Source organism: Odocoileus virginianus, chromosome X (assembly GCF_023699985.2).
Source record: "Odocoileus virginianus isolate 20LAN1187 ecotype Illinois chromosome X, Ovbor_1.2, whole genome shotgun sequence".
Lineage (NCBI taxonomy): Eukaryota > Metazoa > Chordata > Mammalia > Artiodactyla > Cervidae > Odocoileus > Odocoileus virginianus.
In genome coordinates this window covers 15941076-15958611 of record NC_069708.1, presented here as the reverse complement: position 1 = coordinate 15958611, position 17536 = coordinate 15941076, and the positions used below count along the sequence as shown (strand labels likewise).

The following is a 17536-nucleotide window of genomic DNA, read 5'->3' as shown; positions in this document are numbered from 1 at the left end:
TTTAGATAGACAGACTAAGACACAAATGAATGTCCATTCTGGAGCAGTAAAAATGAATAAGCTATGAACAACACCAATCAACATGGATGTAACTTTAAAATACATCAGTGAGGGGATTCCCAGGTGGTCCATTGGTTAGGACTTGGAGCTCTCAGTGCCAGGGTCCTGGTTCGATCCCTAGCTGGGGAACTAAGATCCCACAAGTCATGAAGCATGGCCAAAAACAAAAAAATATGCTGGTCAAAGAAGAAAGTCAAAGAATACATAGAGTTTGAGTCCATTTACATAAAGCTCAAAAATAAGAGAGGAGGACAGTTGATGGCTCCCACATCATTCTTTATTGTTGAAAGAAAAGTGAAAATGAAAGTCACTCAGTCGTGTCCGACTCTTCACAACCCCATGGACTACACAGTCTGTGGAATTTTCTAGGCCAGAATACTGGAACACCTTTCCCTTTTCCAGGGGAATCTCCCCAACTCAGGGATTGAACTCCAGCATCAGATGCAAAGACTTATTTCCCCCCAGTTAGGTAAGGCCAAGTCCCTATAATAAATCCATTAGTCATTTTGCTTATCTCACTGAAACTTGACTGATGAGGCTGATATTCTAACGATGGATCATCTTTTACCTGATTATTGAAGCTTACTCTGCAACAGATGTTCAATGGTCAATATCCACCATGGGACATAAGGGCAACCCCAGCCAATGAGGAACATGGATAAATTTTCTCAGCTTCTCTGTTCTTTTTTTTTTTTTTTTAGCTTCTCTGCTCTTGGTGGGGGCAATTCTTTGGCATAGTCCACACAATTTCTCAGGTAGAACTAAGGGGAACTGAGCCTCAGTTGCCCACAGCTGTAACAACTCATTAACCCTTTATTGGCATTTATTTTCTTCCCTTCTATAACTCAGCCTACACTTCAGGTTCTATCTATGGAGGCTGGTAAAGTGCTATATTGAGATCTTTGGGATATTTTGAGTGATACACACTCCAGTAGAAAGTGTACAGGGGAAATGTGTCTTATACCAAAGTCTACATAAGTTCATTATTAGTGTTTGGTGTGTCTAGTACTTGAGTGGGATAGCTGAGACATTAGAGGACAGGTAGACAGACCCTTTTGAGAATGTTTTCTTTGGGGACCTCAAGTTTTTAGAGAAAGGTGCTCTTCACTGTTAACAGATTTGATCTAGAAAGATGAGTATCACTGTCTCTAGTCTGACTCCTGGGGCTTTGGTCCCTGTTGAGGAGTGCTTCTTAACCAGAATTGACTATAGTCATGTAACATAGGTTATGTGTGGCAATGTCTGGAGACAGTTTTAGTTGTCATAATTGGTTGGGGGTTGCTGCTTGATAGCCTACAATGCACAGAACAGCCCCATTACAACAAAGAGTTATCCAGTTCCAAAAGTCAGTAATGCCCTGGTTGCGAAACCCTGCTGTAGAGTAATACACATGTGAATGAATATCATAAACTTTTCCAGAATCCAACCCTTTCCATCTGCAGGATTTCTGGATTTATAGTAGAAGTTGCCTCAGAATAACTCAGGGTACAGATTACAGGGATCCTGCCATCAGGCCTATTAATCAAGGGTGTGTGGGCAGGCAATCTATATTTTGAACAAATCCCACAGGTCATTCTAATATTCACTTAAACTTAGGTCTTATCACATTATAGTGTTTGTGTAAAATTCTTCTTATTCATTTAGCCATGCATGCATGCATGCTAAGTTGCTTCACCTGTGACCAACCCTTTGCAACCCTATGGACTGTAGCCCGCCAGACTCCTCTGTCCATGGGATTCTCCAGGCACGAATACTGGAGTGGGTTGCCATGCTGTCCTCCAGGGGATCTTCCTGACCCAGGGATCGAACCCAGGTCTCCTGCATTGCAGGTGGATTCTTTACTGTCTGAGCCACCAGGGAAGTCCTATAATGCTCTTACACACTTAATAGTATAGTGTAAATATAACTCTTATATGTAATGAGAAACAAAATTGTGTGGCTCACTTTATTGTGATATTTTTGCTTCACTGCAGTGGTTCTGGAACCGAACCTACAGTATCTCTGAGATATGCCTCTGTGTGTGTGTGTGTGTGTGTGTGTGTGTGTGTAATTTGTTTAAACCCAGCTGGTAGTGGCAGTGGCGGAATCAGAGTTCATGTCTCCATGCTTTTGGTTCAGACTCCCCTGGCCCCCAGTTCTGTGTCTCAGTCTCCATGTCAGAAAGATTGGACCTGCAAAGTGACTGAACTGGACCCTCCACTGAGAACCTATTAGGATGTGCTTCCACGCCTGGAGGTTGTAGGCATGAGTGAATACTGATCTGAGAGGGACATGGTCCCAAAGATCTCACCTAGCTGCCTGGATCAGAAACCACTTTAGCTTCCTCTGAATGCACTAGAGCACTTTGTCCATTTGTTCAAAGCCCTTTGCCATTCCCTACAATGTATTAAACTGAGTTAAGTACATGTCTTACTTTCTGGACTAGTCTCAACACACCTGAGAAGGATTATGCCTCATTTCCTACATTGTCTTGTATTATACATACCAAGGTTCTAAGAAATGCTTGTTAAATGAAGGAATAAGAGGAAGACTGGAAATCTTGCTTTTTTATATCCCATCTCCTATCACATTTAGTTCCCCTAGTCCCCAGAAAGGATCCACTCTCTTTTTATGCAAATGACCCCCTCTTTTCCCAACTCAGACAAGAGCTTCAGATGAACGCCAATTTGGCACTGATTCTTCCTTATCAATTCACATGCATAGCTTTTTTAAAATAACCATAATCAATATTACCATTGGCAGTAATTACCAAATCTAGTAAATTACCATCAAAGTTACTAGAATTCAATATGTATAAGGTGCTGAAGAGAGGAGAAAGATGAAAGACTCACTTTCTTAGGGAACCTAAATCTCTAAACACATTCACGTTAGCATTTCTCACTCTGATCTTTTTGTATGCTATATGAAAATGAGTTCAATGGCCATAAATCTGGAGAATGCTGACTTATAGTTAAACAACCTAAAAAAAAAAAACTGCTAGACCTCATAATACTTCTAATTTGCTAATGGACATCTTGGCTCTCAAAGACAGGCTTAGAATATGGAGCACTTCCAAAATTTATCCAACCAACAAACTCCTTCTTTTGCAAATCATTTTTGGAAATAAAATTGCTTGGAAAATATTCCCTTAGGCATGCTTTCTTCATATGCTGGCTGTCACTGGTAGGGTCCTGAGAGAACACAGGAAAACACAGGCTAGAAAGAAAACCCAAAATAAATAGAATATTTATTTCCCAAATGCTACAAGTGGGAATAAATTCTTTGCATACCTCTGCTGGACAAAAGGCACATAGTTCCACAACACTGAGTCAAACAGAAGTCAGATGAAGTTGTAGGGGAACCACTAACTGAAACCTCCTGCCCTGGCCAGGCCTGACAGTAAGCACATTCAGGAGGCATCTTACAATAGGAGGTCCTGGTAAGGAATGAGAAACTAAGAAGCTACCAACAACTGGAAGAATTGGGAAAGGTCAAAAGCAAGGAAGAGACTCCAGTCCATATGTCCTACCAACCTCCCAGAATCCTCCTCTCTGGAATCCACCTTGGCTGAGCAATGCGTGTGCCACCAGGAAGGACCCTGAATCAGATGATTGGCCAGGGACAACCCAGAAACTAATCCCATCACCATAAAACCCAAGATTTCGAGCCATGTGGCAGAGAGGTTCTCCCGGATTTCCTGCCATTCTCTGCCTGGGCACCCCTTCCCAATAGTCTCTCTCTTTGTGAGCATGTGTGTCCTTGGACAATTCATTTCCAAGTGTGAGACAGGAGCCCACTCTTGAGCCCTGGAAGGGGTCCTCCTTCCTGCAACAAAATCACTTGTACGTCTAGCTAAAACTGCAAGGGCTCTGTGTTGAGTCTCAGGTCTGGGTCTCTGCTCCCCTGGGAACAGGGCAGTACAGACAGAAAGTACAGCAGGGCAGGTTGAGAGGGCAAAGCAGAGCTTCTTGCCAGATAGGCTGTTAACTGAGAGCTTTCACTTTGTGTATCCCAGTGACCGGGCAGAGGCAGCCCTGTCCCTGTACTGGATGGAGTTTCATCTGTGATGGCTCCTGCACTCAGGCTGGTAGAGATGTGATGAGGGCTTGTAGTGGGAGGGAGGGTGGACCAGAAACCATCAGATTCCTAGGACAATCTCTCCAACATTTGGACATCAGAAAAGTATTTTTTTTAATCTACTAATTGGGGGAAAATCACAGATATTCAGGACTTCTCGGGTGGGTGCCCAAACAATTATGTGGATTAGTGAGTGACTGCACCCACGGCTAGGCCCCAGGGTCTACTTTATCACCTGCTGCTGGTCAGGAAGTGTGAGCTGATGGTGATTTCCTACCATGTCTCTAAAGCCTGATGTTTTTTTTTTTCAGAGCCGTTAATCTGCTGGATATGGCTGTGGAAACTAGGCCACTGGGTACTTTGGCAAACACACAAAATTAAATCTCAGCCTGAGGTTCACTGTGTATCATCTGAGTCTGACAAATTACATGAGAGCTATGGGAATGAAAGCAAATGTGCTAATAGTTTTGTAATTGTTCTCTTTGTTTGAAAAATCTGACATAAGCAAAGTCTTTGAAACGAAGAGGACTCGGCTCAACAGCTTTTGCGAGCAAAGTATTCATTACACTTAACAATAATTAACACTCAAATTTTCTGTGATCCCACCTAGAATTTTCTTCTTCCAGTTGCACCAAATCCAATCACAAGGCAAAAAATACAATCAAGTGCTATGAAAACAATACTGGACCATTCAAATATAAAGTATCAACATTATTTTCATTATTTGTTGTTTTTCAGTTCCAACTTCTGTGTTTACTAAGAGTAATTATCAACTAGGCTTTCACATCTGCCTATCTGTCTGTCTGTCTCTCATTCACTTCTTGTAGGACCTGGAACCAAATACTTGCATTCCTATAACTGAACAGGATGCTATGGGGCCTTCCTGAGACAGGCCTTCCCCCATATCCTCTGCTTTAGCTCCTCTCTGAAGTACCTAGATAACAGTATTTGATGCACATTTCCTGAGTTGTTTTACAGATGCTAAAAACTTTCCCCTTTCTTAGAGTGGGAAATGGCAACCCGCTACAGTATTTTTGCCTGGAAAATTCCATGGACAGAGGAGTCTGGCTGGCTACAGTCCATGGGGTTGCAAAGAATCAGACACAACTTAGTGACACACCCTCTCCAACAATGGAAGATGTTAACTGCTTGAGCACCAGAAGCGTATAGCCCCAGGCCTTCTGTAGCCTAAAGACTAATAATGTTAACCCCTGTGACACCACCCTGCTACTTCACCATCAGCCAGAGAACTGTGCACAAACTGGTCACAGACCCGGTGACTCCCCCTTCCTCACCTGGTTTTTAATTAAAAGTGCTTTGCCAAAACCCTTCAGGGAGCTCAGGGGTTTTTAGGGCAGGAGCCCACCTGGCTCATTGCAAGTCTTTGCAATAAAACCTTTGTCTGCTCCACACTCCAACCTTTCAGTTTGTTTGGCCTCATTGTACATGGGGCACACGAACTGACATTAACGTTCTTATACCTTTCTCCTATCTCTAAAGTGAGGATAACTGTCACTTACTGAGATCCACTAGGTTTTCGAAAGGTATTTGTTCACTGAGTTTGATATACAAGTGAAAAGGCTTGGAGTCCACACCTGAGACAGACGGCTATTGATCCTGTTAAGTGGCAAGAAAGGGCAATGACAGAAAAGACTTTCTGGCTGGGCCAGTGGGACAAGAGAACTTTCCCTTCTTCAGAAGGCTCAGAATGGACAAGATTAAAAAAAAAGTTAAAAAATTCAGCACCTTGGGGTTGCAAAGAGTCGGACATGACTGAACAACTGAACTGAACTGAATGATTAAGCCTTTTGGTTGGGATGCTTGGATGTGTGCTCTGAGGTGGGAATAGGGGCTACTGAGGGAGGCAGTAGAAAGCAAGGAGTGGGGAGGCAGGGGGAGATCTCTAGCTGGAAACTGGAGTTGGGTAATCATGGAGACTAGAACAGTCTCTCTTGAGGAAGCTGCTTTTGTAATGTTTCATTCTATTCACAAGTTCTTTTGGCCATTAACCAAAATGCCAGAGTCCCACTTGAAGAGGTAATTGAAAAGTCCCACAGCCTCGGTGAGAGAAAAGCTTTGTGTGTGACCTATTGCCTTTTCTATGCTGCCAGTGAAGGCCAGTCCAAAGCGGGTGGGTGATTCTAGACTATTTCTCAATGAATGGCTAGAAAAATGATTTCTGTAGTGAATTAAGTAAAGTCGCTCGGTCGTGTCCGACTCTTTGTGACCCTGTGGACGGTAGCCTACCAGGCTCCTCTGTCCATGGGATTTTCCAGGCAAGAGTATTGGAGTGGGTTGCCATTTCCTTCTCCAGGGGATCTTCCTGACCCAGGGATCGAACCCAGGTCTCCAGCATTGCAGGCAGATGCTTTACCGTCTGAGCCACCAGGGAGAATGAATGAAAGGAACATAAAAAGTGAATGTACTTAATGTCACTGAATTATAAACCTAAGTAGGTTAAGATGGTGACTTTTAGGTTATGTCTATTTTATCACAGTTTTTTTTAATTAATGAAAGGGAAAAATCTAATAATTAATCTGACTTTGCTGTATATTGAGAAAATGGTTAACGCTGATCTAACTTTCTAAACAGCACAAGGCTTTAAGGGTAATTTGTCATTAAGCTTTCCTATGATCCACAAGAAGTATATGAAGCCTTTTAAAATAGAGAAGAAAAAAAGAATGGAAATTACTAGCAACTATTTCTTATAAGCTATGTCTATATTTCTTTATACAGAATACTTGATAGAGCAGAGTGAAAATATGTAAATATTTTAGTCCCTCTGCTTTTAAAATCCTATGTATAATTGAATTTAGAGAAAAACATCCCTTTTGTATTACTTCATTTCTATGATCAAAACAATTTCTTATCATGAACACAAGCCCATTACCATTTGCCTGCCCTTACCTAATTGTCTTTTTTCATCTTCTACTCTGACTTATACAAATTACTTTAAATTCTCTTTTTTTCTTTTGTAAACTAGGCAGAGTACAATGGCATAAAATAAAATACTCTTATTGATCATACTTTGACTAATAAGTTTACATAAGTCACTTATAAAAAAGAATATATAGCCAACAATTCTAAGCCATGCCCCAGGCCTCTAGCTTTAGTATTTTAACACAATAACAAAATTTATCTTCTTCAGCCTTCTGAGCCTAACTGGGGCAGCCTGGGGCTTTCTCAGGAGTCAAGTCCTCACCGAAGGCCAGAGGGGGACTGGATCTATGGCTAAGGGTATAAGAGATTAGGCCACCCTGGTGAATGGTGCCACATATGACTCCTAGGCATACCCACTCCACACCAACCCCTGGAATCCATAGGAGCCCTTACTGCCAAAGTGGCATCTGAGGACTACAAAGCCTGTTGGGGTAAGATGATTTCTGTCATATCTCGGAGCAGTTTATTAAAGGGGTTCACAAGTTAACTCTGCCCACAGAATAAGGAATGGTGTGATGTAACTCACAGAACCTGAGTTCAATACCTGGAAAGCCCCACTTTGGCTCCTAAACTCTCTGAGCCTCAGTGTTCTCATGTGTAAGATGGGGTAAATAATGCTACTGCCTCAAAGGATCACTGGGAAGCTCAAATGAGGCAACACAGATATATGTATATTACAGATAGAAGGCAACACCAATGCGTGGAATCAGGAGGGATGAATTCAGGTGATTAAAAGAAAGGAGGCAAAGACAGGACAATCGACATCCCTACAAGAGCCTAACACTTTTGGCTCCTTGGGTTTCCTACTGAGAGGTGTGGAAAGTGAAAGCATAACTTTCTTTGAAGACAAAAGAAAAGACTTCTGTGAGTTGGTATGGAAAGGTGTTAAAAGCAGCTTAAAAATATATGTCCCCGATCCAAAAGAAACACCTTATTAGAAGCAAAGGGTCAAAGTCGCAGTTATATCTGGCAAGCATTAAGACGAACTAACAAAAAAAAAAAACACATCCTCTGCTTTCAACACAGCCTACTGGCAAAAACAAAATTCACCTCTTAGCAACAACAAAGAAAATTACTTAGCATTCCAGAACACACACGTTCTGAAAAGCCTTTGATTTCGGTCGTTGGCATAGAAACATGGAGTAAATGTGTGGGAAGAACAGAACCAATACTCAGAAAAATTGCTTGCTGAACTGTTACTATCAGGAAAGCCTAGACTGTTTCAAACAAATCTTTATCACAGCGTTCTCTAAAAACAAATGTGTGGTCTATTTAGTCTGTATTTTTATTTAGGGAGGATTCAAAAAGCAGGCAGAAAGTGAGAATGCATAAAAATATCAATGTCTCCTTTAAAGCAGTCCCTGCAAAAAGCCTTGCTCCATCTCTGGCAGTGTTTACCCTCGTGATACCCTACCTGCATTATTATGGTCTGGAGAAACCCACAGAAAGCAAAAGAAAAGAAAACAAAGTATTTCTTCCTCCTTTTCCAAGATGCGGCAATGCAAAACTTAACCTAAAAGTCTCCATAACTCAATGAAAGTAACTCATAAAACAACTGCAATGATGGTGCATCTTCTTTACTAATACAAGTAATCAATCAATCAGTCCAAGAGACATTCAAGTCCACCTGCTTCCTGTACACCTTCCAAAAGAAAAGATCCACAGAGTGCATTTTAAACTAAAGTATCTAGCTGACACCACCTCAAACCCACCTTTTAGGTTAAAGACATGATTAATTTCTGTTAATTTCACAAATCAGATACAGTCTCCCAAATAAAGCCGTATCAAATTCACAACATATATAAAACCTGTTCACTGTAGGAATCAGTCAGGAAACTACGATATGAGACTCAGATTTAATAAACCAGAGTTAGAATAGCAACTCTATTCACAAGATCCATGAAGAATACAGGCAGAAATGTTACTTAATATTAATTATTTACTGTTTGTTATTTACTTTTTTCCTCCCTTGAAATGGCAAGCTCTATGTGAGCAGGAACCTGAATCATGTATACATTAGTCTATATCCAGCCTAGAACAATATCTGGTACACAGCTGATTGTCCAGTGACTACTTACCGAAACAATGAATGAATTTAGCATAACCATAAGAACCTTCTAAAAATGAAGTAGATAGGGACTTCCCTGTCAGTCTAATGGTTAAGACTCCATGCTTCCACTGCAGGGGGCCTGAGTTTGATCCCCAGTTGGGATCACAACAAACTGGAAAATTCTTACAGAGATGGGAATACCAGACCACCTGACCTGCCTCTTGAGAAACCTGTATGCAGGTCAGGAAGCAAGAGTTAGAACTGGACATGGAACAACAGACTGGTTCCAAATTGGAAAAGGAGTACATCAAGGCTGTATATTGTCACCCTGCTTATTTAACTTATATGCAGAGTACATCATTTCTATGATGGACTTAATGGAGCACAAGCTGGAATCAAGATTGCCAGGAGAAATATTAATAACCTCAGATACGTAGATGACACCACCGTTATGGCAGAAAATGAAGAAGAACTAAAGAGTTTCTTGATGAAAGTGAAAGAGGAGAATGAAAAAGTTGGCTTAAAGCTCAACATTCAGAAAACTAAGATCATGGCACCTGGTCCCATCACTTCATGGCAAATAGATGGGGAAACAACTGAAACAGTGACAGACTATTTTTCTGGGTTCCAAAATCACTGCAGATGGTGACTGCAGCTATAAAATTAAGACACTTGCTCCTTGGAAGAAAAGTTATGACCAACCTAGAGAGCATATTAGAAAGCAGAGACATTACTTTGCCAACAAAGGTCCATCTAGTCAAAGCTATGGTTTTTCCAGTAGTCATATATGGATGTGAGAGTTGGATTATAAAGAAAGCTGAGTGCTGAAGAATTGATGCTTTTGAACTGTGGTGTTGGAGGAGACTCTTGAGAGTCCCTTGGACTGCAAGGAGATCCAACAAGTCCATCCTAAAGGAGATCAGTCCTGAATATTCACTGTAAGGACTGATGTAGAAGCTGAAACGCCAATACTTTGGCCACTTGATGCAAAGAGCTGACTCATTTGAAAAGACCCTGATGCTGGGAAAGACTGAAGGCTGGAGCAGAAGGGGATGACAGAGGATGAGCTGGTTGGGTGGCATCACTGACTCAGTGGACATGAGTTTGAGTAAACTCCAGAAGTTGGTGATGGCGTACTGCAGTCCATGGGGTCACAAAGAGTCAGACATGACTGAGCGACTGAACTGAACTGGGGAACTAAGATCCCACTAAAGCAGATAAACTTAGTTCTCTTGGGGAAGGGACAGGATGGAAAACACCACCCAGCACCTATCCCCAGTGCTTCAGAGGCTCAGGCTTGGGACCACACAATCAAAATTTGCCCCATAAACACAATCTGGCTAAGGTCAAGAATAGCTCTCTGGTGAACAGTGAAAATCATCCTAGAGTAGGTGGAAACTGAATGTACTACAGTCTGCTGACAGAAAAAACAATGGAGGAATTCTTGAAGGCTGCAGATTAGAAAAATTTAAGAGCAATCTGGATCATAAAGAATATGGCTTGGTTTAACTAGATAGACACAATCATCCAGTTATTTGCCCACTTCATTTCAGTGTTATTTACTGAAAAGAATATACTGTATTAGATTACAGAAGCTGAGCTTGTGAGGAGAGCTAATGTATAGTGTCACATAAACAATTTGCATTATTAGCCCAATGCACGATCATGCTGGCAGGAAAAATCCTTTCTTCTCCCTAGAAGCAAACATAACACTGAGAGTTGAGATATCCTTAAATAAGTGGAATTATTTTTTGCTATACAATTAACTGGGCTTCCCTGGTGGCTCAGACGGTAAAGAATCTGCCTGCAATGCGGGAGGCCTGGGTTCGATCCCTGGGTCGGGAGGGTCTCCTGGAGGAGGTCATGGCAACCCACTCCAGTATTCTTGCCTGGAGAATCCTCATGGACAGAGAAGCCTGGCGGGCTACAGTCTGTGGGGATGCAAAGAGTTGGACATGACTGAGCGACTAAGCACATACAGTTGATTATCAATCTTACCAGGAATAGTTAAATATCTTCCTGCGCTTTCCCTAATCTGGCCTCCTCACTTTCTAGTTTCCTGGTCATTTTAAAAACATCCACTACCCTGAGTATTTCTCATTGCAGAAATGATGTGATTTATCAGAAACACTAGCAGAAAGGCATTCATTCAGGTAAAATAAATTAACCTCTAACTGGTGCACTAGTTTTATTTTTTTTTTTTTACCTTCATTTTGTAGTCTACCTTGGGTGAAAATAGGTACTCCTTGGCAGGTTAAAGTATGTGAGAGGATGGTTTAATGGTAAGTGTTTATTTATTTATTGGCTGTGCCACGTGGCTTGTAGGATCTTTGTTCCCCAACCAGGGATCTAACCCAGGCCATGGCAGTGAAAGTCCTGAGTCCTAACCACTGGACTGCCAGGGAATTTCCTAACAGCATGTCTATTCTCCACCTTTCCATTAGATGAGATTGTCTTAAATTAAAAGAACAATCTTTAGCATCTTAAGAATATAAGTAAATCCTAAAATTCATAAAGAGCACGTATGTTCAGGGGGTAGGTAGACCATCACTAGTTTTATACTTTTGTCAAGTCACTTGACCTCACCGAACCTCAGTGTTTTCCTCTGTAAAGCGGAGTATAAATTTGCTCAGGTTCCAAGATAATCGCCAGACTCATTTCAGTCCTAGTTGGACTAGACAGTAAATTGAGATGACTGTTTAACTAGCAGTTGAGTAGTACAAAGGATTTGGTTTCTCTCCCTACATTAAATATGATAATACAGGTCAAAGTGCTCAACACACGTTATTTAATAGTTGCTATTACTCTTACCTTTGTTATTGTCCAGGTAAACATCATGCCGTGCAGAGAAGACAAAGTGGGGAAGCAAAGGAGTTTTTCCTTTCAGATCATGGCCTATTGAAGCCAGTGTTCATAAATTTACTTTGTCTTAACTTTTTTTTTAATACTTTTTCCATTTCTCCCTTGACCTCTGAACCCAGTTTTTCTAAAGGCTGCTGGTTTCTTTTCTCATGTGTCTGCCAAACTCCCCCAAGCATCGCAAACCAACCCAAAGCAGCTAATCAGAGTTTCCCAAGATTCCTGACCTCACCAACTGGGCATTGGTGTCCATACGTACATTCAAGGATCCTCAAATCCCTGCTCTGAAAGGCCCTGAAGATGGCACACCCACATGATTGCTGGGTGTTGGGTGATGTGTCTGTTGAGAAGTGATACAGTTAGTGGTGTGGGAATCCTGGCATTAGAAGGAGTAAATGACCCCTGCTCTGGTGACACTAGTTCCAGGAAGTGGGCTGCAGTATCAGACCAGAAACTTGATTTCTCCAGGCCCTTTTTCAGACTCCATCTGCTCCATGTTTGGCTTCAGAAAGAAAGAATAACACGGGCAACAGCTGCTGTTCCTTGAGGGGATGGCAGCACTTTGAGTTTAAACAATCTCTTGTTTAAACAGTAGGAAATTACACAACTGAGCTAGACTTCCCAAGAGTCATGGCTAGGTGTAGAGAAAACGATCAAAGTGTGCAAAGAAATGTCAGGTAAGGATGAGGATGAACAACCAATTTCAAGTCTTAAGTGGCCTCAAACAGTTGTGTTCGTTGGGGCCTTAGAATTGCCTCATAGGTGCCTCAGGAGCTGCCTGGGCTCTGTGTGTGTGTGTGTGTGTGTCTATTTCAGGTGCCTCCCTCAGCCCCAGAGGGATGGGAAGAAAGGAAGCTGAGAGCCTTTCACCCCTATTCCAGCTGGACTAGAGGTGGGGTGTGGCCTTCTAGGGCCACAGTGAGTGAGGTGGAAGAGGACCAAGCTGAAGAATGCCCACTTTCAGAGACTGCAGGAGTCCACAAGGACTTTTTTAAAAAGAAGGAAAGCAAGGCAGAAAACTACTTTAAAGCTGAGAACCTGCTTTCATGATTGCTTTGACAAAAAAAAAAAAAAACTGAAAACAAAACCCAATGTTTTCCCAAATAAAATGCTTCCCCACTGAGTAAACACTTGAGTAAAACATCAGGCTTACCTTGACATAATGAACAAGACGCTCATTTACATTCACTTTGTAAGTTTCTAAACCCAGTTCCTTAGATAACCGTAAGATCCTATTCTGGGTTGGGCCTACATAAGCACCGCCAACATCTACGTAGTCAACATGTTCATTCTGTAGAAAGAGAAAAAGTGGCCAGAAGACTTTGGTTAGAACTTAAAAATATATATATATATATATATATATATATATATATATATATATATATATACATATGTGTATATATACATATGTACAAATATATATATATATATATTGCTAAGTCTCATAAAAACAAGAAGAACCTGTTTATATTTTACAGTTTAAATGTGCCTTACATCTCTCTTACAAAGGGCCACTGAAAATAGCAATCCTTTCACCTCAAGAACTGACCCCCAATCCCATATGACGTCACTAAGCAATCCCATTTGTTTAGTTATTGGTGAGGACAATTTGCCAAGAACATGCACAACGAATAAAGAACACTATAGTACATCCTGCCCACCTAGGTCTTTTTCAAAGCATTTACGTCATCTGTGCTTTTCTTTGGGGTTGTTGCTGGGAGGGCCACCGAGAGATTTATGAGGCCTAACTTTCTGATTTCCAGCAGATGAACTCTTCAGTCAGCCCAAACTGGTGGCCTCCTGATCCTATTTTATTTATTTATTTTTTGGTTAAAGCAACATGAAATTTGCTTTCCCCAGTTGTTTTTGTTTTTAATATTTATTTGGCTGAGCTCTCTTGTTGTGGCCCATGGACTTAGTTGCCTTGCACCATGTGGGATCTTAGTTCCCAGACCAGGGATGGAACCTGAGTCTCCTGCATTGGAAGGCAGATTCTTAACCACTGGATCACCAGGAAAGTCCCCTGCCTGATTATTTTTTATTGTGTGCCATTCACTGAACATGAGAAATGCAGAAATAATCTGAATCCTGGAAGGATTATATCTTTCTAAGAGAGGATTTATGTCTGCTTCCACCCAGCACTTGGGGATGCTAACATTACCAGATAATTCTATTGCATTTTCTGTGCCTGAGATGATTTGAAAGCAGGTTGAAATGCAATGTGGCCTAATCATTTTACTGTTCTCCTTTAGTGCTAGGATGCAGTCCAACCCAAAGCACAAGAGTTTACAAACACCTCCTTCCATAAACACACACTTTGGTGGGCCCTGGACTTGACCTTCAGTTGCCCTAGCTTTGTTAAGATTTTGAAAGTACTACTGCCATCCTAAACGAGATCAGGCCTGGGTGTTCACTGGAAGGACTGATGTTGAAGCTGAAACTCCAATTCTTTGGCCACCTGATGTGAAGAGCTGACTCATTTGAAAAGACCCTGATGCTGGAAAAGATTGAGGGCAGGAGGAGAAGGGGACGACAGAATATAAGATGGTTGGATGGCATCACCAACTCAATGGACATGGGTTTGGGTTGAATCCGGGAGTTGGTGATGGACAGGGAGGCCTGGCGTGCTGCGGTTCATGGGGTCGCAAAGAGTTGGACACGACTGAGCGACTGAAGTGAACTGAGCTCAGTCTCTCACTTGCTTTTCTAGTAGTCAGCAAGCTCCCACCTCCCCACCCCCAGGGGAAAAGCAGGTCAGTGTTTTCTGGATATTGGTCTAGTGAGTCTTCACTACCTTGTTAGCTCTCTGGTGCTTTGAAGGTGTGTGTGTGTGGGGGGGGGGGGGTCTATGTACAATTTGTCTAGTATCATTGTATGTAGTGGGAGGGTTGGGACAATTTACCTTATCTGCTATTTCCATAAAATTGAATGCCTAGAACCTTGCCTCCCTGGGGTAATATAATCTGATATTATCTTCCCATGGCTGGATATGCTTTGCTAACCTTTTGTTTAGAATTTTTATATCTGTGTTTATAAGTGATACTGAGATTGCCCCAGGAGTCTCCTCTATTCTCCAGCCCTTGTCTGTTTTCCAGCATTACAGTATTGTTAATCTCATGAGTTAGTGATCATACTTTCTTCTGTTCTTTATTTTATTATTTTTTTAGAAGGGTTCATATATAAACAGAATAATCTCTTCTTTGAACAGCAGGTAGGACATACCTGTAGAGCTATCTAGGTTTAGTGTTTGTGGGAAAAACTTAAACTACAGATTTAGTTTATTTTGAGGTTAAAGCACTACTCATATTTTCTATTTCTTAATCTGTTAATTTTTAGAAATTATATTTTCTGATAATATATACATTTCATATGTGTCAAAACTATTGCTGTAAAATTCAGGACCTCCTCTTCTCATTTACTGTTTATTCCATCAGTGGTTATTATATGTTCATTTTCATCCCTTTTATTTGTTTAGAGATCTCTCCTTTTCCTTTTTCTTAAAAAATTCAGCAGACATGTCAGTTTTTAATAAGACTTAAAAAAATCAACCTTTCTATTACTGATCATTTTATGAGTATTTATTTTATATATCATTGACTTATGCTCCTTTTTCCTTTATTTGGATTTTTTACACTCAATTTTCTATTTCTTGAATGCTTAGCTTATTCATATTGAGCCTCCTATCCTTTTCTGATAGAAAAATTTAGGCTATGAATCTTCCTCTCATATGGTTTTAACTACACAACTTTATTTTAGTATTTCCATTACTGTGCAGTTTTAAGTGTTTGCAAATTTCCATTACAATTTCTGTCTAAATCAATGTTTCTAAAAGTTTTGCTGTTTTAATTTCTATAGCTGGAATTCTTTTTAGTTATCTTTCTGTCATAACTGCATTGTGGTAAAAAAAAATGGATTATATGGTATCAATCCTTGAGGTTTACTTTATGACCTAGTACACGGTTGATCTTCAAAGATTTTTCATTTCAGAATGAAAAGAACATATAGTCTTCTGTTAAGTAATATGTATGTTTTATATATGTCCATTAGAAAAAGATTAATTGTGCTCAGCCTTTGTTTGCTTCATTTATTATTAATTTAGAAAAGTATGTTAAAAATCCCCTAGTCTATTTGGCATTTATGTTTGATTACTATCAATTTTTGCTTTATATTTTGAGGCTACGTTATTCAGGATATACAAGTTTAGAACTGTTTAGTCTTCCAGGTCTCTTATCACTATTGTACTGATACTTAATTCAATGAAACATTTTTTTTGTTTAAACCTTATTTTGTCTGGTATTGATCTAGTTAAAACAGCCTAGATTAGTATTTGTATATTATCTCTTTTTCTATCTTTCAGTTAAAGTGTTCTTTATTCTGACATTTCCCCCCTTTAACTGAGTTTAACCTATTTATATTTTATTTCTTTTAAAACGTCTTAATTTCACTTATTATGGCTTTCCATTTGTCCCACTGTTAATAGTTTCCTGCCTGATTTCTTTCCTTCTTTGGGATTAAGGGTTTTCTTTTGTTTCTTTTGAAGTTTTTTCTTCTACTTATACACTCAGGCCTACTCTTTTAGACATTTCTTTTAGTGCCTAGCTTCCTTGTATGTTCTGTCACTTTTCTTTGGCTCTGTTACTTTTGACTATAAGTCGTTCGTTTTCTTTAGAACCTTTTCTGTGTAAGTTATTTGTCCTGGGTGGACAGGAATTGAGTCTATTTCTGCCAGCATCCTTGGTACTTTATATATTCTAAGGTTTTTTTCATGCCACATAGGTAGTGTGAATTTAGATGGAAGCCACAGATGAAAACAAAGTTTATTTTTATCTCTTTTTGAATGGTAAGATTTATTTCACTTTCATGTACAGAGTATAGCACAGGGGATTCCAATTTGGAGTGTTTCCTATTAAACTTCCTACCTTTGACAGGGTGAGGATTTTATCTCCTGTTCTCTGCATGCCATACATCCATCCCAGTGGAACTGCAAAGTCTTCAGGGTTCAGTAGGCATTCAAGGTGAAAGTCAAATTTTGAGCTCACTGAATTCCTAAGCTTCATGTTTTCACTTTGCTTTGGGGACTCATTAGTGCATTCAATAACTATATCTTGAGTTCATACAAGGTACCAGGTATAGATCAAGAAGCTTCTGTTATATCAGTGAACAAAATAAAGATCTCTGCTCTCAAGCAGCTTTAGTAGGAAGAGACAGAAAATGAACAAGAACCATAATAAATAAATATCTTAGAAGTAGATGACATTTAAAAAATAAAAAACTAGAGAGTGACAAGACACTGAAACTGCAGAGGAGAGAAGGAAAGATTTCAGATTCAAATACAAGCGACACGTAGGCCTCCAAAAAAAGGTGATCTTTTCATAAAGACTTGAAGGAGGTAAGGGAGTTATCCATGTGGCTATTTGGGACAGGAACATTCCTGGCAGAAGAAAGAGTCAGTGTAAAGATTCTAAGGCAGAAATGTGCCTGGTGTGTTCACAAAACACAGACTAGTGTGTCTAGAACAGAGTGAGCAAGGAAAAGAGAACTGGAGATGAGATTAGAGAAGTCACGGGTGGG

At 40.4% G+C, this 17536-nt stretch overlaps 1 protein-coding gene across 1 annotated transcript in view; it reads right to left on the bottom strand.

The window, feature by feature from the left end:
- Nucleotides 1–17536, bottom strand: part of MAOA (monoamine oxidase A) — a 75917-nt gene that overhangs the window by 35886 nt on the left and 22495 nt on the right. The window contains exon 3 of the mRNA XM_020878857.2: nt 13119–13256. Within this exon, the coding sequence (XP_020734516.2) occupies nt 13119–13256 (138 nt within the window). The remainder of the gene's footprint in view (nt 1–13118; nt 13257–17536) is intronic.